Source organism: Thamnophis elegans, chromosome 6 (genome assembly GCF_009769535.1).
Source record: "Thamnophis elegans isolate rThaEle1 chromosome 6, rThaEle1.pri, whole genome shotgun sequence".
Taxonomy (NCBI): Eukaryota; Metazoa; Chordata; class Lepidosauria; order Squamata; family Colubridae; genus Thamnophis; species Thamnophis elegans.
Window position 1 is genome coordinate 23591603 of NC_045546.1, and position 22886 is coordinate 23614488.

General features: G+C 38.5%; 1 protein-coding gene across 1 annotated transcript in view; it reads left to right on the forward strand.

Moving 5' to 3' along the window:
- Nucleotides 1-1569: 1569 nt before the first annotated feature.
- MTUS2 (microtubule associated scaffold protein 2) overlaps nt 1570-22886 on the forward strand; it is a 222546-nt gene continuing 201229 nt past the window's right edge. Inside the window, exons 1-3 of the mRNA XM_032220483.1 lie at nt 1570-4044; nt 9085-9322; nt 21387-21590. Coding sequence (XP_032076374.1) covers nt 1834-4044; nt 9085-9322; nt 21387-21590 — 2653 coding nt within the window. The 5' untranslated portion in view covers nt 1570-1833. The remainder of the gene's footprint in view (nt 4045-9084; nt 9323-21386; nt 21591-22886) is intronic.

Sequence of the window (22886 nt, forward strand, 5' to 3'; positions counted from 1 at the left end):
GAAACACTGATTTACACTGGAAAAATAGTTCTTTTTATACTTTTGTTTCGTGACCCGTCAAAACCGCGTTCCACAAAAGCGCGGTCGACGAAATCGCGTATGTGACGTCATCACAACGCGACGAAAAAGATCAAAAAATTGAAATAAAAATGAATAAAAATTAAATTACAGCAAGCCGATTCACATAAAGGTAAGGGTTAGGTTAAGGGTTAGGGTTAGGTTAAGGGTTAGGTTTAGGGTTAGGTTTAGGGTTAGGTTTAGGGTTAGGTTTGGGGGGGTTAGGGTAAGGTTTTCGCTTTATTTTTACATTTTTCCATCTTTTTCGTCGCACTGTGATGACGTCACATACGCGCTTTCGTCGACCGCGATTTTGTCGTCCGCGGTTTTGTGGTGGAACCCTTTTGTTTACCTTGTAAATGAAAAAAAATACTATTTAAAAGAAGAAGTTGGCAAAAAAAAGAGCATACAGAAAAGGCAATATTATTTTCCTTGTTTTATTTAGCCAGAAGGAGTTCTTGTTCCTTTTAAAGAATGAGTAATAATGTAGTTTCCCCCAAGGAGCTCTATACTACTTTCTCAATTCTTATTATTAACTTTTAAGACAGGTTACAACATTTATTTAAAATTAATATCCTAAAGAACATTTAGAGGAAAAATATTTTTAAAAACTTTAAATGAAATCCCTATTTTTGGGTTAAGTTTCCTTAATTTAATTAATTAAGCATTATAGGAATGAAACCTTCACTAATCTTCATAAGTATTAGATGCATGTGTAAAGCATCTCAGCCCCTATACTTTGCTAAGAACATACCTTAATTATGCAGTCTGTTAGGATTATCTGTGGATTGTGGGATCAAAATCTATACAAAAATGCTTAGCATTTATGGGCTTTTTAAAAAGTGGTTAATGTGCTTTACATAGATTTAATAAATCCTTACAACAGCAGCAGTCCTATTAAATATCATGTTACTATCCTCATGTCATTTTAAAAAAAATAATGAATCATACCAAAGTCCAATATCTTATTTATTAGTTATGAAGAAAACTTATATTGCTGCCCAATTCACTCTTCGTGACTCTGGGCAGCTTACAAGGATAAAACCCCAGTATAAAAAAAAAACATGGAATTGTACAGTAATCAACAATTGATTCATGCAGTAATCAACCTTATATCTCTGGGAAATCCACAAAAAAACTGTGAAAGCAATTGCTCACCTCCACGTTGTTCCAGATTCCTGTTGGAAGAAAGATTTATAAAAAGGGACTAAAGCTAATATTGAAACAATCTTGTCTAAAGTTATTTGGTGAATTGCGTATTAGATTAAGACTTTCACGCACTCTCCCTTGCTTACAATACACACTCTTAGCCACCACAGTTTATTCCTCTTTTAGTAATTTTGCTTTGCATTACTAAAGAAAGAAAGTGAAATTTTCCAGGTTTGTATTGGTCTATTGAAAAATAATGAGAGAATATTGTCAGTTAATAGCATTAATTTATTCTTGTGCAGACTTCTAATTCTCAGATAGTTTTCAGAAATAATTCTGATTTTTTTTCTATTACAGATTCCGTGGATTCTTGCAGTTTAAGAGTTGCTCCAATGGATGTTTTTTGCACTTATTGAATCTTTACTTATGGGAATTTTTTTTGCTTTACATTCCGAACTAATAATGACTGAGTCATGTGATTGACAAACCAGTCTAAAAAAGAATTTTTTGGGTTGACAAGTTTGTGACTTGAGTCCCCTTAAGAAAAGCATGCTCAGATAGTAGCTGGAACCGATACCATTTCCTTTCAGTAAGACTGTGGACAACGTGGCCACTTGAAATCTGAAAATGAGTGCACCATTAGTTCCCAACAAGTCATGTTACAATCTATTACAGACTAACAGAAATGAGATGAAAAATAACAATGAACACATGGTGTCTGTAGGAGACTCAAATGCCAATCAAATCACATCAGACGTCAGAACCCCTGGAGCAGCAATAAGGACAAGAAATATTTCAGGAGAATCTGCTTGCTTACATACCAGTAAGCAAGAAACCAACAGACAACTAGACTCTGAGAGGAACAATCTTCAGGGCATCACTGGTGAATCAGAGTTTATAGTGTCTTCTACCATCAGCAAGAAATTGCATGCAGATTGTAGGCCGGAAGGGCGTAAGGACACCTCAAAGCTAGTCACCATTAGCCGAGGACACAGTTTGTCCAATCTGAGGATCAACACAAGTGATAACTTTTCAGTGGTACTTTCAAAAAGCGATGCTGACCTTATTCAGCATGTTTCAAAGGAAAAAACACTTAGAAGTATTGAACCAGAAGGAATAAAACGCCTTTCTTTGGGGAGGTCAAGAAAACTTATGGCTAAAACAGAAAAAGAATTTGTTGGCCGTGTATCAGGTAAACGCTTGCTTTCTGTATCCTTGGATTCCATCAACACATCACATCATTTGAGTGGAGACATAGAAAAATCTCAGAAAACTTCACGAGACCATTTTTTAGGTATGGTATTCCATCCAACTGATGGTGTGTCAGAAAGAAACATTGTACCTTATCCTAAATATTTGTCTACCTCAGAAATGGAAAGAGCAAGCGCCCCAGTTGTACAATCAGGTGTGGATGATGTACCAAATGCCAACAAACAAGGCCCTCCACATCATTCTGTTCTTGACCTCCATTTAACTGTTAAATCCAATGAACTTCGGAAACCAGAAGCACAAATTGACCATCAAAGCGGTAAGAGAGGAAAAGGGGAGGTGAAGTGTCCTCTGTCTTCACAGTCGAAGCGCGTGGGTGAGCAAAAAATAAACAAGGCTATGTTGTTTGAATTTCTTGGGTGTCCAGCAGAAGAAAATAACGTTGTGGTACAGGATCAAAAGGATAAGGGGACAGAAATACACAAGACCAAATTACATCCATTGCCAAAAGAGGATCTGTTTTTAAATGAAGGATTTGACTCGGTTAACGGAAGTCTGATAAGGGAGAATGGCTCTCCAGATTTAAGAAAAGTAAACAACAGCAAAGCAGCAAGCAAAGCAAATGAGGAATATACAGCTGTAAAAGAGGTAGATTCTATTTCAGCTCCTGATGATGATACGATACGTAAATTGACATCAACAAGGAATGAAAACCTACACATTGGTAGCACAAGTTGTATACCAGCAGTTAATGGGCATATGTCTTTTATGGATAGTGTTAATGTGACGGACAGCAAACATCTGAATAACTATGAAACTAAACAGATTCTACTCAAAGGACCCAGTGAAGATGTTATAATTGTCCAATCTGATCCGGAAGCTCCCAAACCACAAAATACAGAAAATATCTTGGTAAATTTTAGCCTTGTGGGCAGTGATTTAGAAACCACAAATTTTTCAGTTCAGAGCAAGAAGATAGTTAACGAAAAGAAAGATCATTCAAACAATGCACCGGAAAGCTGCAAAATAATAGCACAAAGTCCCCCAGCTCCTTTGCGCCCTTCTGCAACTGGGAATGCCAGTGGCCACAGCACAGTCTCCAACAGCAGTTTGAAGGAACTTTATGCTCTTCATGTTGACAAGCTGCCATCTTCTGCAACCCTACCTCCCAGCGAGAGCACCCAGTTATTTAGCTTATCTCCTAAAGTGCCTAAAACTACATGTAACAGTGGGATCCCTAAGCCTATCCTTATAAATCCCAAGGGGCCCCTACCAGCCAATTACAATGGTGAGAACGAGGATATGGAGAAGCCTGAAGACAAGGTTGAAACTCCGGCCATTCCCAAGCCCAAACATGTGAGACCTAAAATAATAACTTACATTAGAAGGAATCCTCAGGCAGTCAGCCAGCTTGATCAGTCTGGATTGTCTTGTGTGCCCCCTGCTTGTGGGTTGGCACCTGAACAGAAAATGTTAAATGATGGAGACATTAAACCAGGCAATATTTTCTACGAAAAATTTAAAACTGACTTTCAGAAGCCTCAGATTTATAGTTCTGGATTTGTAGTATCTGGCATTAAATCCTCAGACCATCAGTTTGGTCCAATGGGTGAAAAGTTTTTCCAGGAGGTAAGTCTGTAAAAAAAATATATATACCCAGGCTATTGAAGTGAAATAAATGTGAATCTTTTGAGATCTGTGATAATCTTTCAAATATTCAATTTTAATATCTGTAGATTTGTTTCTTGAAAAAGTACATAGAATCACAATGGCATGGGAATAGCAATAGCAATAGCAATAGCAGTTAGACTTATATATATACCGCTTCATAGGGCTTTCAGCCCTCTCTAAGCGGTTTACAGAGTCAACATATTGCCCCCACAGTCTGGGTCCTCATTCTACCCACCTTGGAAGGAGGGAAGGCTGAGTCAACCCTGAGCTGGTGAGATTTGAACCGCCGAACTGCAGCTAACAGTCAGCTGAAGTGGCTGCAGTACTGCACTCTAACCACTGCACCACCTCGGCTCATTAGATACTGGGTAAATATGATGAAAGAAATATTCTTTATTGTCTCATGTTTCTTTATGAGTTTCAGTAGCAAAGTGATTAGAGTGCAGTACTGCAGGCTACTTCTGCTGCCTGCCGGCTGCCTGCAATTTGGTAGTTCAAATCTCACCAGGCCCAAGGTTGACTCAGCCTTCCATCCTTCAGAGGTGGATAAAATGAGGACCCAGATTGTTGGGCAATATGCTGACTCTGTAAACCACTTACAGAGGGCTGTAAAGCACTGTAAAGCAGTATATAAGTCTAAATGCTATTGCTATGAATCTGTTTTCTTTTAGGAAAATTGTCACAAAATTCGAGGCTGATATATTTGTTTTCACAATACAAAAACAACACCTGATATAGCCCTGATGCAAACATGGCTCAAAAATTCTCTTGCTCTGAAAAGCAGTTTTAAGACTGTCCCAAAAAATTATTTTTAAAAAAGAGAGTGAAATGACTCTATACTCAGAAATTATTTACAGCAATTCACCAGCAGGCTTGCTCCACTTGACTGGTTCAATCTGTATCTCCTTCTCCAACAGCCAACTGTTTTTGAATTTAAATCGAAGCTTTGACATTAGCTTTTAAAATTAATGGTCTCAATCTGCCATCAAAACAGTTTGCTAAATCCCCTGTCCGCTATTTTTTATGTTGATTTAACTTACCTAATTTACCTAGTGCCCAGGACATTGAAAAGTCCCAACAATGCGGAATGTACATGAATAGAAAATGAGGGTTGTTTCACATTCGATACAAAATACTGCATTGTTGAAAGTTTGGTTAATCTGTTTTGAGTCGGCTGTAGTCCAGCTGAAAGAAACTCAAACAATTTGAATGAAATCAAATGTAAAACAGTTTTGGATATTTTGATAGGAAATAGTGGATTCAGAACAAACGTATTTATCTGCAAACATCTGTATAACCACTAGATGACAGCAGAGGGACAAAGTGTATTCTCACTGTTTTCAGCCATCTAGGGCAGTGTTTCTCAACCTTGGCGACTTTAAGTCCTGTGGACTTCAACTGTGCTGGCTGGGGGATTCTGGGACTTGAAATCCACAGGACTTAAAGTCGTCAAGGTTGAGAAACACTGATCTAGGGGATGTTCATATTTTGCAGCCTAGATCTTGTAGCCCTTGGCTGTATTATCAGACATATTATATCCCAGAAAAAATATTTATATATTTTTAAGTAGACGATGTCGGGGAAAGACATGTTCTTTATCAACTGTGGATGTTACAGCTTTTATGCACACTGAGAGCTTATGCACTGAAGACAAATTCCTTGTGTGTCCAATCACACTTGGCTAATAAAGAATTCTATTCTATTCCATTCTATTCTATTCCATTCTATTTACTAACTGGCAGTGTCACACTTCTTCCTTTCAAGTACAGGCCTTGACTTCCTTTGCTCTTAATTGGTAATGGATTACTTGGGCTCAAGAGCTGGATCAGCTGAATAATCAGTAGTACCTGTGTGTCCTCAGGTTGTTGTGGCTGAATCTCTGTTTAGTTAGCTCCTGGGATGTGAGTCAAGGCTCAGACTAATCAATTCTTCAGACGTTCTTCAGCTTCTGGATCACAAACTGCCACAAGACTCTCCTCCTCCCTCTTAAGATCCCTCCTACTGCACTACAGGTTTAGCCTTTAGAGGGAATGATAGATGAAACTGCTAGATTGATCTGGGACAGAAACCTGGTGTGTATTTTTTCTGTTCTTCAAGTCTATATTCCTTCTAGTCAATGAGTTCTTGGAGTTTCTGCCAATGTTTCCAAGATTGTAGACTGCAGGCTACTCTGGACTATGTCAGGAAGTAGAAGTAAAATAGTTGAATGGTATGTTTGGGGAGTGTAGCAGGAATTAACAATAATCTGCGGAATGTCAGGGAAGCTTTCAATGATAAGGGAGTTTCCTGAATGACCCAAGTATCAGTTGTACAGCTTTTTGATTGCAGTTAATGTTATGATATCTAGATCAAGCCATCAATTGAAAAAGCAAGAACTGTAGAGAAAGAAATAGAATAGACCAGAATTCTATATTGGCCAAATGTGATTGGACACACAGGGAATCTGTCTCCAGTGCATAGAATTTGTCTCCGGTGCAAAAGCTCTCGCTGTACACAAAAACAACAAAATGATAGGGCATATAGCATAGATCATGAGTTACACTCATTAATCATAAGATACCGCAGGTGATAAATCATAGATACCAATAGGAAAAGGTATTAGGGAAGATGAGAAAAATGAGGAAGTTGTTCATAATGTGAGTCACAGTATGTATATGTTTCTTTGGCCTTTTGGAATTGATCTTTAGATACCTGAAGTGTGACGTGAAATTTCTGCAGATCTGAAGCTGACATTGGTCCACAAATTTAGGGTGAGCAATAGCAATAGCAATAGCAGTAGACTTATATACCGCTTCATAGGCCTTTCAGGCCTCTCTAAGCGGTTTACAGAGAGTCAGCATATTGCCCCCAACAATCTGGGTCCTCATTTTACCCACCTCGGAAGGATGGAAGGCTGAGTCAACCCTGAGCCGGTGAGATTTGAACCGCTGACCTGCTGATCTAGCAGTAGCCTGCAGTGCTGCATTTAACCACTGCGCCACCTTGAGGGGGAGACCATTTAATTTCCAGGATCCACCATGAAGAATTCTGTCTCCAAATAGACATTGAATGATACTACATTTAGCTTTTATCATGTTCTCTTAGATGCCATCATTTAATTCTTTTTTTGACAAAAAACCTTTATTGAAAATTTAAAACATTAAAATACAAATACCTTTAAAAATAATTTTGTATACGTTACGATCCATTTTGACAGCACTAACATAACCATTTGTCATTCAAATACATTTTTATACATTCCTAATTATTCCTATATCTAAACAACTGTGTTTCTAAGCTGTCTATTTCATGTTCCTATTATTTATCCATCGATACCAGTTTTCCCAAACTGTATAATATTCTGAGTCTTCCTTGTCCCTTAACTCCAATGTGAGTTTATCCATCTCAGCGCAATCAAGAATCTTTTGGATTATCAAACAGTCTGTCGGCATGGTATCACTTTTCCAGCATTGTGCAAGTACTATTCTCGCTGCTGTAATTATGTGCAAAATTAAATATTTTATCTCTTTCATATATTTTCCCTTAATAATCTCCAGAAGGAAGAGTTCTGCTTTGGGATCTATTTGGGTGTTTGTAATTTCCTGTAACTATTTTTGTATTTTAGTCCAATATTTTTTAACACTCGGGCATGGCCACCATGCATGAAAGAAGATACCCTGCGCCTGTTTACTATTCCAATAGTTTGGATTTAAGTTCAGATAATTTTTTGCCAATCACATGGAGGCTAAGTGCCAATGATAAAACATTTTATATTTGTTTTCTTTGTACACGACAGATTTTGTTATTGTGTAAATTTTATTCCAAATTCTTTCCCAATCTTCCCTCTGAACCATCATTTAATTCTTGTCTTGTTAGTAAATATCTACAGTAGTATTTTATTATCATTCTTTAGATAGGTAAAAGAATATTTCATGTAAAACATCTGGATAATAAAATATTACTGTAAGTCTTATTCATGAACATGGTTAAAAATCCCAGGCTTAACAGTATAGTCTAATATGTATCTCAATGGCATGGCACAATCCCTTACTTCTTTAACCCTAACTACGCGGAGGAGAGCCTTTTCAGTGGTAGCTCCGACCCTCTGGAACGAGCTCCCCGTGGGGATCCGTACCCTCACCACCCTTCAGACCTTCCGCGCAGCCCTCAAGAACTGGCTATCCTGCCAGGCCTGGGGGTAGAGATTGATCTGCCCCCACCCGAATGTTGGATGAATGTTGTTTACTTTTTAATTATATGTAATGTTATATGTTATTGTTTGTATCCCCCTTCCTATGAGTTGTTAGCCGCCCTGAGTCCCCTCAGGGAAAAGGGCGGCCTATAAATAAACCCATTCAAACCCTAACCCTTTATTTACTCTTTCATGGATGCTTTAGATTTATTCTCATATTGATTTACTAATGGAACTTCTTATTCTCCAGAAGACCTACTGTTACAGATACTTCAAGGATAAATTGGGGAAGATTTTGGATTCCCATCTCCCTTGTTTTTCAATCAGCCCAAAGAGGAACTGGCATAGTTAATTTTCCCACAGTGGAGGAGATAAGTAGGATGGCGAGGGAAAATGTAAATAAATGAGCTCTTCTCATCATTTTCACTTTCATAGAAATGAATCTGTGGGGATTTATTGTCATAGAAACTTCTATGGCTCCTGAATTGACCATAGAATCTCTCTGACATAAACTCAGGGTGCAAATGAGCCAAATTTTTGTTTTCTTCCTAAGCAAATATATTTGCATATTTTGATGTTCTGTTATGAATGCAGAGCATTCTTTATTCAATTTATAATATATTAGTGTGTCATTTATTTTTCATTTCTGCTCAGCTACCACAGCAGCAACCATGCTGAGAATTATTAACTGCAATCCTTGTAAAGAGCTGAGTGAATGCTTATTATGATTTCTCCTGTATTTTTCTTGAATTTCCTTTTATAAAAGTAATAATTTAAAACACTATACTTGATAAAATTATTAAAAAAATACATTTATATTTCTGTAGGTTGGAGAAAGGCCGGTGAAAGACAATTTTTGTCCTCCGCCATATGCTCACTATGAGGTGCCTCCAAGCTTTTATCGCTCAACGATGATCCTTAAACCCCAGTTAGGACTTGGTGCTGTTTCCAGGTTGCCATCTGTGAAGAGCAGGATTTTGATTTCCAGTCAAAGGTCTTCAGCAGGCTGCATCCATCCTCAAGCACCAATACCCAGTTCAACGCTATTCCATCCTGACACTTCAGGTGATCAATTAATCTGTTTGGCTGAGTTAGTAAATCATAAGTCATAATAATAAACTGAACTTAATTACAATGTAAAGGTAATTTAGAATATTGCACCCGAGGGGTAATTAGATCGCTAAGTGGTCTGATTAAGTCTGTCTTAAGTAAACCCAGTCTAGGTTTTAATTATAATAGCAAATCACCAATATAGATCTATGAATTTGCTTGTAGTTTGGTTTGGTTATCTGGTTTGATTTAGGCAGGACTAAAACATGATAGGAGTTTGCCTTCTTAGTGTATCAGTCTAAGTATACAGTGTTTTCCTGAAAATAAGACAGGGTCTTATTTTCTTTTGACCCCCAAAATAGGCACTTGGCCTTATTTTGGGGGAGGTCTTATTATTTTTGAGGTGCAGGAGGTGGCGAGCGTGGTCACCTCATAGCTGCTGCTGTGTTGCAATATTTTCAGGGAAGGGCTTATTTTAGCACATGCGCTCAAAAGCCCAATTGGGCTTATTATCCAGGGAGGTCTTATTTTCAGGGAAACAGGATAGTAGTTAGTGCTGCAGTCTTACACTATAGTTTTGCTGCCTGATACTGCCTAGAAGTGTTAAACCAACATTCTCATCATCTCCCCTAATCTCCAACCAGTATATTTTGTGTTTTGGAAGATGGTTTGGGGAAGTCTGCTTAATCAACAGCCCCACTGAATGAAATGGTTAAATTAAGAATGTTTACACAACACTTTGACTGTGTTACTCAATTAATCCATTTTCTGGATGTGCACAGTAACACAAAGTATCAAGCGTACTGATTCATAACATGCTAACCATGTGACCTTGTTGTCCATGTTGTGTGAACACAGCTATAGGGTTCTTTGTACACTAAGTTAAAATCTGTAGTATTGTTGGTCAAGTGTTGCAAAAATGACAAGGGATCTGCCTTCTCCCCCATGCTATCCTGTGCCAACACCCCTTTCACTATGAATACATTTACAGCTTACAATGTAAGATGTAAATCATATAACAGTGGATTGTTAGTTTGTTCATGCATTTATTTTGGTGCCTTCACGTCAGTGTTGATTCGTGATGACTGCCTGGACAATTCTCTGCAGTTTTATTGGCAAAATTTTCAGAAATGATTTGCCATTGCCTGCTTTCAAGGGCTGAGATCACCAAGCTGGCTTTATGCCTAAAATGGACTAGAACTCATGGTTTCCTGGTGTCTGGCCCGATGTCTTAACCACTGCACCATACTGGTTTATATATTAGGAAAATATTTATTTTTGTATGTGAGCTATTGGATCTATTTTCACTAAAAAGTGCAACTGAACAGTTACAATATTTCTGAAGAATTCACATGGTTTTGTGTTAGAGTGAATTTTAAAGCACCTCCATAAAAATGAACAATGCTTGTAATCAGATATGATCAAGTAGGATTTGTCTGTCTGAATATTAAATGAATGCAAGTTAAATGGAGATTGCTTTCACTCATCAATTGCTAGCATCACTTTGATCCCTACTACAAATCATATGAATTTTAATGCAAATGTAGGGCTGCTCATTCATTTTACACCATTTTTTTCTATCTCTGAGAACATTATCTCCTTTTTGCACATGTTTAGAAAAATAAGAGCTGTAATCTGCTAGTGCCTCAGCTTTATTTTTCCCTGGGGTAAAACTACTATGAGTCCATCAAATTAGGGATTATGTTGGGGACATGATGACATCATAAGACTCCATAATTCATAATTCCCTGGAAAATGGTCTGTAGGGTTTAAAATGTTTGTGACACTAAAATAAATACGTTTAAAGATTAAATGCATGTTTCAATTCTCCAATAGTACTTCAACCCCATATCGAGTCATAAAATCATTTTGCATAAGAGAAAAAAATACTCTCTACAATAAAATAATTATTAAATTGTTATCGCACACAGAATAAAAAGTATTGCACACATTATCATCATAAAGCTGTAGATATTGTTCCTATTTGTTTCAAAATCTCAAGGGAGAAACATCAACCTCAGTCTTGTTGCTTTTGAGTTCACACAATGGCTTCTGCATTCATTTTTCCATTGTTTTAAAAGAGAAATGTTACTTCCATTTCTTTATATCTTATATCTATTATCCCATGTGAATATTGGGGCAAAAAGCATATTTCTTAAAATATGTTATATTTTGGCACTCCTGCTTTTCTGAAAACGTTCTCACTTTGCTTTTCAAACCATTTAACACAAATATAAAAAAAACAGAATATTAAATTGCACATTGATATGCAATGTTTAGTTTACTCAGAGATAAACCCCCTTGAGTTTAATGGAGCTTACTCTCAAGGTAGTGAATATAGAATTGCAGCTGCAATGCAAGGACAGGATTTTCTGACTCCAGGCATACAAGAAACCAGTTGGCAATTAGATCCCTGCTGATTTCGACTAATGAAAAATAGGGCTTGATTAACTTATCTTTTTTTCAGGAGAATAGTGAATGTAAACTTGCTAGAGTAGACTAAAGTGAGGTTGATTAGCTTATGGTTCAGCATTTTGTGGGAAACCCAGCTGTTTTCTTCACTCCCAAGAGTTAGCATGTTGTGTGAGCTAGGTCATCACGTTAAGCCATAGAATAATTTATTCATCTGGGCATAGTATGTTTTGTGAACACCGCAATTGTGCTTGGTTAGCACGGGGTTAGGGTTAAGTGTACTGTGAACCAGCCATCTATCTAGGTAGATCCTCCAGGAAAAAAACAACAACCCTGAGCTTGGATAATCTTCATGGACTTTTCTCTTTTCAATGGATTTTTTTAAAACACAAAATTGTAAAGAGTGCAGGAGAAAATATTTTAAATATCCATCTCACAAATATCTGGCTTATCCAATTCTATTGCACTATTGTAATCATGCTAAGGTGGCAGGCTGAACCAAAGTAGGCCTCAAGCCTGAACCAAACTAGGGTTTCATGATATTAAGCTTTAACTGTTCATATAGAAATTGCAAAGTTTGCTTTTAGGACATAGTGCAGTTAGACATGGGTTAGAAGGAAGTCTGCACATGAAATATGCTGAAGTGAAGCATCTATTTTAGCCTATTTGCTGGCTTGGCTGTTAATCTGTTTGGTAGACGCATATTGTTAGTTCCTCAAAATACATGCTATGTATATCTGTTGGCTGACCTATTTATTATGACATCCTGTAAACATACTTTCTGTAACTAAAGGGCAAAATCTTGAGGGGTGTTTCCAAAACTAACAGATGGCTTTTGCTGAAAGTGATAAACTATATAAGGAATTTCCTGACTTTCACTCATGGTTCAGGCCATTCATTCTGAACCTGCGCAATAAACATTTCTTTCTCCGAAGAGCTGGCTTGCGTGTCCCATCTTTTCTACAACAATGATATATGATTAAATTATATGGAAAAGCCATGCAAACAGACTTGTTAAATAAAGCAATCATATACTTTAAATGGGTAAAAATTATTCACAGCTAATAATAATAATATGTTATATTTGATTTCACTAAATTTTATATGTAGCCGAGTTGGGCTACCACTTACAGAGTGCTGTAAAGCACTGTAAAGCGGTATATAAGTCTAAATGCTATTGTTATAATAAGACCATCCTCATCCAGGATTTGATTGTGGATTAGGCAGCAAACCAAGTATGTATAAAATGGTCTGGTTGGATTGAGAGGGAAAATTCCCTCACCAAGCTGCTGATAAAACACAACAGTCTGGGCTGTCATGGACCAGCCATAGTATGCTCATGTAATGTCTCTGCTTCATGAGTTGTATTGGTCATCTAAAATATATAAAGAAGAAGATGGATGACTGCAGTGGACTCTGATTGAAAGCTTTGTTAGTAATGTTAGGCATAGATGTGACAAGGAAAGCAGACTATAGACTGAATCTGCAATGTGCATAATACTCACAAACGCCACTCTTCCATCTACACTAGGGATGCACAAACTTTTGAGTCAAGGATTAACAATTTTATACTAGGGATTGCTCCAGAGGTGGTATTCCAAAGGTTCTGACCAGTTCTGGAGAACCAGTAGCTGAAATTTTGAGCAGTTCGTAGATGCCGTCTCTCACTGCTCCTGCCCCCATCTATTTTCTGCCTTCCAAGTCCCAGCTGATCATAAGGGAATGGAGATTTTTGCAGTAACCTTTCACTGGAGTGGGGTGGGAATGGAGATTTTACAGGATCCTTCCCCTGCCACGCCCACAAAGCCATGCCCACAAAGCCATGCCATGCCCACAAAGTCACGCCCACAGAACCGGTAATAAAAAAATTTGAATCCCACCACTGGATTGCTACCTGAAAAAATGTTCAGAACGAGATGAAACTATTGGGAACAGCCAAAACAAGATTTCTTTAGGTTTTGATTCCAGTGGAATGAATATTATGTTAATAAAACACTGCTAATTTAATTATTATTATTATTTGCACATAGAGAATGCTTCTTGAATTTGTATTAGAACATTGTTGTGAATGCCCCAACACTGGAAGACTTTAAGAAGATGTTGGATAGCCATCTGTCTGAAATGGTATAGGGTTTCCTGCCTAGGCAGCGGGTTGGACTAGAAGACCTCCAAGGTCCCTTCCAACTCTGCTATTGTATTGTATTGTATTGTACTTCCAAAGTACAGAGTTACATTAAATTTAAAAGACAAAAGATAAACAGCTTTTTACAATCTCTGATTTTTAGCTCAACTGGAAACCTCTCATATGAGCTTTAAAGAAATCAATACATGTCAGCAGAAGCGAACTCTTCCTTAAAGGTTGGGGCGCGGAGAGAAATGCTTGGTTGCCCTTTAGCTTAATAAAGCTACCAGTATTCCTATGACTATTCTAAATTAAGAGAAATGAAGGATTAAAGTGCTGCAGGGATTTAAGCAGGAAGATAAGTAAAAAATTGCTAATAATCTCTATTCTTAAACCTAATGTGACTAATGTTGAGCCAGAATCTAGACTTCTGAAGGAAGGCAGCTTCAGCACGAATGATCTAAGTATTTGCAGTATTTGCTAGAACCACAAAATATTTCTTTAAATAATGGATGTGTCCTGCCACAGATTCAGATGCAGTAATAAAGATTTTTATCTTCATACAGGGAGCATGTAAGTCTTGCATAGTGTGGAATGTAATGGCTCTTAAGCAAAACTAATGGTGTTTATCTATAAAGTAGCTGAAACTGAAGTACCTTTATACCTCAGAGAATCATTCAATGTGGACATTAATACGTTATTTAGTTTCATACTGTGTTGGCCTTTGTGGCTTATCTGAGTTTTTGATAGTGTTTAGTTATCATTTATTTATTAAATTTATTTGCCCCACATCTCATATCAAAATGATTCTTGGTGGCTTACAGTATTAAAAGATTAAAAACTTAACAGATAAATATTTCTAAAATGATAAAATAGAAATCACACACACTGTATATGCATATGCATATGTATATGTATATGTATATATGCATATGTATATAAATGGCTGTGTGGTGTGTATGTTCCAGCATAATTCTGGAACACCTCAAGCAATTTCAACCAAACTTGGTACACAGATGAGTTACTCTGGAAAAAAAATATTATGGGGGTAAGATACCCCTAATACCCCTTGGGGTGTGTGTTCTGTTAAGATGCAGCCTGTTGTGCCTTAAAATGGCTTCTACTGTACTGCTGTAAAATGATTGTACTGTACAGCGCAATGGAGTTGCCAGGGTAACGGCCTTACAGTACCCCACAAGGGGGCTCCCTCTGGTAAGGGGGAAAATCCAACATTAGAAATTATGTTTGGTCTGGATATTTCCCCCCTATAAATAAATACCCAGGCAACGCCAGGTTATCAGCTAGTAAAATTATATTTAAAAGATGGGGATGAAAGGAACAGGAGGCATGGGGGAGGAGGTGGTATTGCCTCTTAATTCATCAAACCCCTCAAATGAGATGGTCCACCTTTGGAGCCCCAAGCTGTCTGGCAGAGTTAGGTCTTCAGGCCCTTACAGAAAGTCAGGAGGGTGTGGTCAATCTCACCTGAAGGGCAGGGGTGGGCTGCTGGCGGCATTGCTGCCCGTTCACTGCATGTGCGTTTTGCGCGTCATTAGAGCGCTAGAATTATATTTGTATCATTTTAGTGAATGTTTACCTGGAAATATTTTCATATTTTCAGACAAGAACTAGCAAAGTGTTCAAAGACGCTGGTTTTTGTAGAATGCATACTATGGTATAATGATTAAATCTGTGACTGTCTTCAAAAAGCCAGGAGCTAAGATATTCTGATGATCATTTTGAAATGTTGTTCTGCTTATTTTGGCAGATCTGAAAAAGGGATGTTTATGATTGAAATGTATTAATTAAAACATCCATTAAAGAAAAAAAAAGAATTAAACATGTTTTAAATATCATTTTGTATTCTTTTTCAAACACAAAGTTGTCACATTTTCAGAGATGAAGCCTATACAGGGGCATTAGAACAGCAAGATGGAGCTCAGCTCATAACAAAAGTTTTTCATTTTAATAATGAATTTACTCCCATGGAGGTTGAAGGAAGAAACTTGCTGTTATGAAATGTGGATATTGTTCCACAGGCTCTGAAAATAAATCAGCCACAATATTTGGATATAGTCACTGTCAGAAACAAAATGATTCTCATTAAGGGTTCCTTTATCAAGAGTGAATCATGCATTAAGTCTTAGCCAAAGAATTCAAACAATTAAAATCAGAGAAAGCAGCATCTTGGTTAGCACAGATACAAGCATCATTTACACTGGACTCATAGGTACTACATTGTTGATCCTTAATGTGCAGTGCACATCAATTGTAAAAAATATTGAATCTTATATAATTTTATTTATTTATTCAATTTCTATAGCTGTCCTTCTCAATCTAATGGACTTGCATTGGCAAACAATATCACAATAACGAATGTCATAAAAACACAAAAATATTCACCAATTATAGATATACCCAATAGAAGATTATCACAATAATGACCCAAAAAATAACAGTGCAAATGGGTAACAGGGCCCCTAACACTTTCAAGACTCTGGGCTCAAGCACATAGCCACATCTTTAAAGCTTTACAAAAGGCTAACAAAGTCTGGGCCACCCTAAGTTCTGATGGAAGAGTATACATAAAATGTTGAATGTTATATGCAAATTTTATCAGTGTACAGATCAATTATTTGTGTGCATCTAATAAATATAATATGTGAACACTCAATACTGCTGAAAAGATGGTTGGGGAATTCTAACGAATAAATAGTAAGTGCCTTTACTGTAACTCTTTGTTAGAAGCTTGTATTAAATTTTACTGAACTGTCACTGAAAAATGTAGTTCCATGTAGGGGATGCTTCAAAATTACTTTCCTTGCCTGCCATTAACTTTCTTTCATAACAGGTACAACAGGCCAAGCCTTAGTCATAATGGTCCCACCATTCATTTAATGTACCCTAGTGTATTTAGCTTTGCTGGACCAAGATCAAGACCCATTTTGGTCCAGCTTTTTCTTCCTCCCAACTAGATTCGCCTGTGATGTTCACAAGATGCTCCTTTCCTATTGTTCCCCTATAACCCGAATGTTGAAGGTTACCTTTGAGTCATATCCCCTATGAATGAATTTAATCTCCTTTTAAAAGTATGCAAATTGTTTGTCATCACCACATTTTTGGATGAGCCCTGGTCTTTTTTTTTTCAGAGAGCGAAAATATTTCTCTCTGTAAGTTTTATCCAGACTATATAGGATTTTATGCATCACCATAGTCAGCCTTTGACCAAGCTGAAGAGTCACAGATATTCTGGCATATTCTCATGAAGAAGATATTTGAGATTTGGATGCCCTTTTTTGCACTTTTTATAGCTGTACCATGTGCCTTTTTCAAATAGGTTAAAAGTCTGAAAGAAGAGAATATATGTAGCTCAGGGTTGAACTGTGGAGTCCTTGATATTCCCTTGATTTACTCCCTGTTTATATATAGTAGCTTCATGGGGATGCCCTTTTCTTGGTAAAAAGAAACCAAGAACTACCAAGGAGAAAATCACATCCTCACCAACACAGGCAAGAGAAGTTGCTGTATATAAATAGGGAACAAAGCCCATGCTTAATAGCACTGATAATGTCACCTAGTTGGGTAGTGAAATGTCTACAAGCAAATAGCCAACCGTGGAGAACACCAAGGTCCACACAACCAATACTGTATTCCAAATATAGTATAAATAAGGATACTACTTGTCGATCAGAAAGTTTGGCAGTTGGCAGTTTGAATCCCTAGCACCACGTAACAGAGTGAGCTCCCGTTACTTGTCCCAGCTTCTGCCAACCTAGCAGTTCAAAAGCATGTAAAAATGCAAGTAGAAAAATAGGGACCACTGTGGTGGGAAGGTAATAGAGTTCCATGTGCCTTTGGCGTTTATTCATGCCGGCCACATGACCATGGAGACGTCTTTGGACAGTGCTGACTCTTCGGCTTTGAAATGGAGATGAGCACTGCCCCCTAGAGTCAAGAACAACTAGCACATATGTGCAAGGGGAACCTTTAACTTTACCTTTAAGGATATTACAGAAGTAACAGTTTTAATTTCAAAGCCTTTCCTACACTGGAATTCAACTTTTCTCACACTGTCACTAAGGCAGTATCCCCCTCCCCCCCGGTTAATTTATTTGGCTTAGAGATTTAAAAGACCTTTAAAATCCTTTTTCCTTTTGTTAAAAATAACTCACTATATTCTGCTTTTTATAGCTAATCCTTCATCACCTATCTACTGAGCGTCAAAGTCACAACTTTTGCAATTTCACTGTCCACGTTAATATTATATCTGGGAATTAATTAAAAAAAATCTGGGTAAATTAACAGATTTGGGTATTTTATTAGCAAAGAACACTAAAACATTAAAACTGTTGCTTAAGAGGCTGAAGCAATAGTCAACTAGAGCAAAGTTCATTAACTCAGATTGGAAGAAATAGTACAATAACAAAATAACACATTGGGAAGGGGGGGAAGAAAATCAAATGTGAGGAAGAAGAAGATGGAATCTGTGTCCTTACAGGAAATAATTTAAAGAGGATTATTCCATTTCTTCCATGACAGATACGGTAGAGGACATAGAGAGTGGTCTTGAAGAACAGGAGCAAGAGCCATTGCCAAGGCAGTAGTCAGATAAAAGGGGTTTGTTCGAGAAGGTGGTGGCCTTCCAGCTTCAACGGTCCTTGGAGGAAGCAAGCTATCTCGACCCCTTCCAGTCAGGCTTCAGACCCGGTTACAGCACAGAAACCGCTTTGGTCGCATTGACCAATGATCTTTGGAGAGCCAGAGATGGAGGCCATGCCTCCATCCTGGTTCTCCTCGACCTCTCGGCGGCTTTCGATACCATCGACCATGGTATCCTTCTGCGACGACTGTGGGAGGTGGGGGTGGGAGGCACTGTGTTAAGGTGGTTCTCCTCCTACCTCTCGGACAGGTCGCAGTCGGTGTTAGTGGGGGGGCAGAGATCGACCCCTAGGCCCCTAACATATGGGGTGCCGCAGGGTTCGGTCTTATCCCCCCTACTATTTAACATCTACATGAAACCGCTGGGTGAGATCATTCGGAGGCACGGGATAAGATACCATCAATACGCGGACGATACTCAATTGTATCTGTCCGCCCCGTGCCAACTCAATGAAGCGGTGGACGTGATGAACCGAGGTCTTGAGGCCGTTATGGACTGGATGAGGGCTAACAAGCTTGTACTCAACCCGGAGAAGACTGAGTGGCTGTTGTGCTTTCCTCCCAATAATTCGATCAGTGTTCCATCGCTCAGGCTGGGGGGTCAAATTTTATACCCCTCAGAGAGGGTTCGCAACTTGGGAGTCCTCCTGGATCCACAGCTGACTTTTGACCACCATTTGACGGCTGTGACCAGGGGGGCATTTGCCCAGGTTCGCCTGGTGCGCCAGTTGCGACCCTACCTGAACCGGGAGGCCCTCACAACAGTCACTCGGGCCCTTGTGACCTCTAGGCTGGAATACTGCAATGTGCTCTACATGGGGCTGCCCTTGAAGAGCATCCGGTGACTTCAGCTAGTCCAGAACGCAGCCGCGCGAGTGATTGTGGGTGCACCTCGGTTCACCCACATAACACCTATCCTCCACGAGCTGCGCTGGCTACCTGTTGATCTCCAGGTGCGCTTCAAGGTGCTACTTGTCACTCATAAAGCCCTTCATGGTAGTGGGTCTGCATACTTGAGAGACCGCCTCCTGCCAATTACCTCCCTGCGACCAATTAGATCACATAGATTAGGCCTCCTCCGAGTTCCATCTGCCAGTCAGTGCCGACTGGCAACTACACGGAGGAGAGCCTTTTCAGTAGTAGCTCCGACCCTTTGGAACGATCTCCCCGTGGAGATTCGTACCCTCACCACCGTCCAGACCTTCCGCACAGCCCTTAAGACCTGGCTAGCCCGTCAGGCCTGGGGACAAAGATAACTGTCCCCACCCGAATGATGAATGAATGTTGCTTACTATTTTACTTCTATGTATTGTTTGTGTCTATTGTCTGTATACCCCCCCCCCCCTCATTTTATGTAAGCCGCCCTGAGTCCCCTCAGGGAAAAGGGCGGCCTATAAGCATTAATAAATACAAATACAAATACAAATACAAGCCAAGAAAGTAATGTAAATAAACATCTCATACAAGTACCTCCTTAGTTCACAAGCTAAAGAGAGGAAGGGGGAAGCACATTCAGTCTTGCAAGATTCTGTTACAATAAAGGTAATATTGATCTATAGAACATTGGTATCTTAGTCTGGTCTATCTTGAAGATCTAATACAGGACTGTCAAACTCACGGCTCACTCTTGGATATGTCACACACTGGCCATGCCCCCGCCTGGTTTAGCGAAGAGGGAAAATGTCCCGATACATCACGTAATACTGCCATGATGACATCAGTTTGATACCCCTGGTCTAATAGATATTAAGAATACATACTCATTTTACACATTTTGGCAACCCTTCATACCCATTTTCTTTCTTTTGTTGAATCGAAACAGTCAGAATCCTGGCTGTGTTTCATTACTAAGGTGATAAAAGACCTCGCTTGGGTCAAATCAATAGCTGTTTCAGTCCATCATACTATGAGATGTCCATGATAAGCTACAATCAAGGAGTTAATGCAATAGCAGTCTTCTGTTTCATTTCCTATCAGTTGGGCCTGGGACGTTTGGAGCTTCCGGTCCTGACCCAGAACTTTTGGCTGCCTTATACATCATTAATTGATTTAAGCCACTTTTATGGGTCGAATTTAGGAATAGAATTGTATTTCCTCAATTCACATATTAATTGAAGCAAAATTATATATCGGATTTTGCATTCTTCTGAATTTTGTAATTCAGTTATCTAATGAACAAATGTATACACAATATGTATAGTAATGAAAGGATGTGTATTACATTCCAATATGATTGCATTCCAATATATTTAAAAAATTGTACATCAAATCAGTGTGTTAGTTTCAATGTGCATGAAAATTAGAACAATCTATTAATCACATATTTCTTAAAATAAACACACAAACATAAAAGAGTGTGGAAATAAGATGAAATGAATTTAAACTAGAAAAATGACTTGTTCAAACTTGTTTCAATCTTTCTAATGTGGCGACTCTTGCCAGATTTAGTGGAAGAGATTTTTGACTTTATGCTAGCTGTCAATTTTTTTGTCTGTCCTGAATTTCAGAGGATTTCAAATGTTTGATGTCCCTGGATTCTTATATCATTGAACAGGCAGGGAAAAAAATCTCTTATCTAGTTTCTTTTGAAAAAAAAACAGATTTGTTTAAAGACATTAGGACATAGGCTCCCTTATTTTCAGCTTCCTAATGATCACTATCATGGAAATTCTTTTTTTCTCCTTGCTTGCCATTTGCACAGTATGTTTTAATGTTTTACTCCAATCTGGGTTGATTTATAACTAAATAAATTTGGGATGGCCAAGAAGTTCTAAGGGATGGTTTTCTTTTCAATGCCATTCTTGTTTGTTCTGACAAGATCCAACAATATATCTCCACTTTTTTTAAAAAAAAAAATGTATGCAATAATTTTATTTTATTTTCCAGTTGATCTTAAAAATGGTCCAAGTTCAAATGCTGCAAAATCGAATCTTCCAAAGCCATGTCAGTCCGGACTTCGCCCTCCTGGTTATTCACGGTTGCCGCCAGCTAAACTCGCCACATTTGGTTTTGTCAGGAGCTCCAGTGTCTCCTCAATCTCAAGCAAATCAAGTGACAGAGTCCAGAGCAATCAAAGCAAGACAGCCAATCGTAAGTCCGACAACTTGATGTTCAGTCCAGATATATCTGTTGCAGAGAAACAAAGAAGAATACTTAATCCCTTGTTGGGTGTTAGCAGTATATTTCTGTTTGCTGTTGAATTTTATGACATACCATATTTTTCAGAGTTTAAGACATGGTTTTCCCCCCTAAAAGAGGGTCAAAATTTGGGTGCATCTTATACACCAAATGTAGCCCCGCCCATCTGCCAGCCCCCCACCCTTTGGCCTCCACACATCGTGTTTTAGACCTGTTTAGAGCCCGCATATGCATGCTCACAACCAACGAACTAATGTGCTGAAGCTGACCAGGCTGTTTGCTAAGGACGCTAGCCAGATGGATGCTGGTAGGCATAGGCAGATTTTTTTTTTCTTGTTTTCCTCCCTAAAAACTAAGGTGCATTTTAAACTATGGAGCATCTTATACTCTGGAAAATATGGTATATAATGTAATAATAAATTACTTGTATAAGATTTTCCTCTAAAAGTTGCTGAAGAACACATCTCGTAACCATTTTTGTATGCAAACATTCTATGTACACTATATTGCCAAAAGTATTCGCTCACCCATCCAAATAATCAGAATCAGGTGTTCCAATCACTTCCATGTCCACAGGTGTATACAATCAAGTACCTAGGCATGCAGACTGTTTTTACAAACATTTGTGAAACAATAGGTCCCTCTCAGGAGCTCAGTGAATTCCAGCATGGAACTGTGATAGGATGCCACCTGTGCAATAAATCCAGTCGTGAAATTTCCTCGCTCCTAAATATTCCACAGTCAACTGTCAGCTGTATTATAAGAACGTAGAAGTGTTTGGGAATGACAGCAACTCAGCCACGAAGTGGTAGGCCACGTAAACTCATCCAACATCAGTTGTGTGATCTCACAAATGCGCTTCTGGAAAAATGGTCAAAAATTTCCATAAACACACTCCTAAACCTTGTGGACAGCCTTCCCAGAAGAGTTGAAGCTGTTATAGTTGCAAAGGGTGGACCAACGTCATATTGAACCCTATGGATTAGGAATGGGATGTCACTTACAGTAAGTAACATGGGGCTAAAGAGCTTTTGCCCCCCTTCTCGAATGGTATGGTTGTTGTGTGTTTTTAAATTTTGTATTGTTATGTTCATCTTTTTATCCCCCTGTCTGTACCCCCTTCCCTGACTGAATTGTGAGCCGCCCTGAGTCCCCTTCGGGGAAAAGGGCGGCATATAAATGTAATAAATCCAATCCAATCCAAGTTCATATGCGAGTAAAGGCAGGTGAGCGAATACTTTTGGCAAT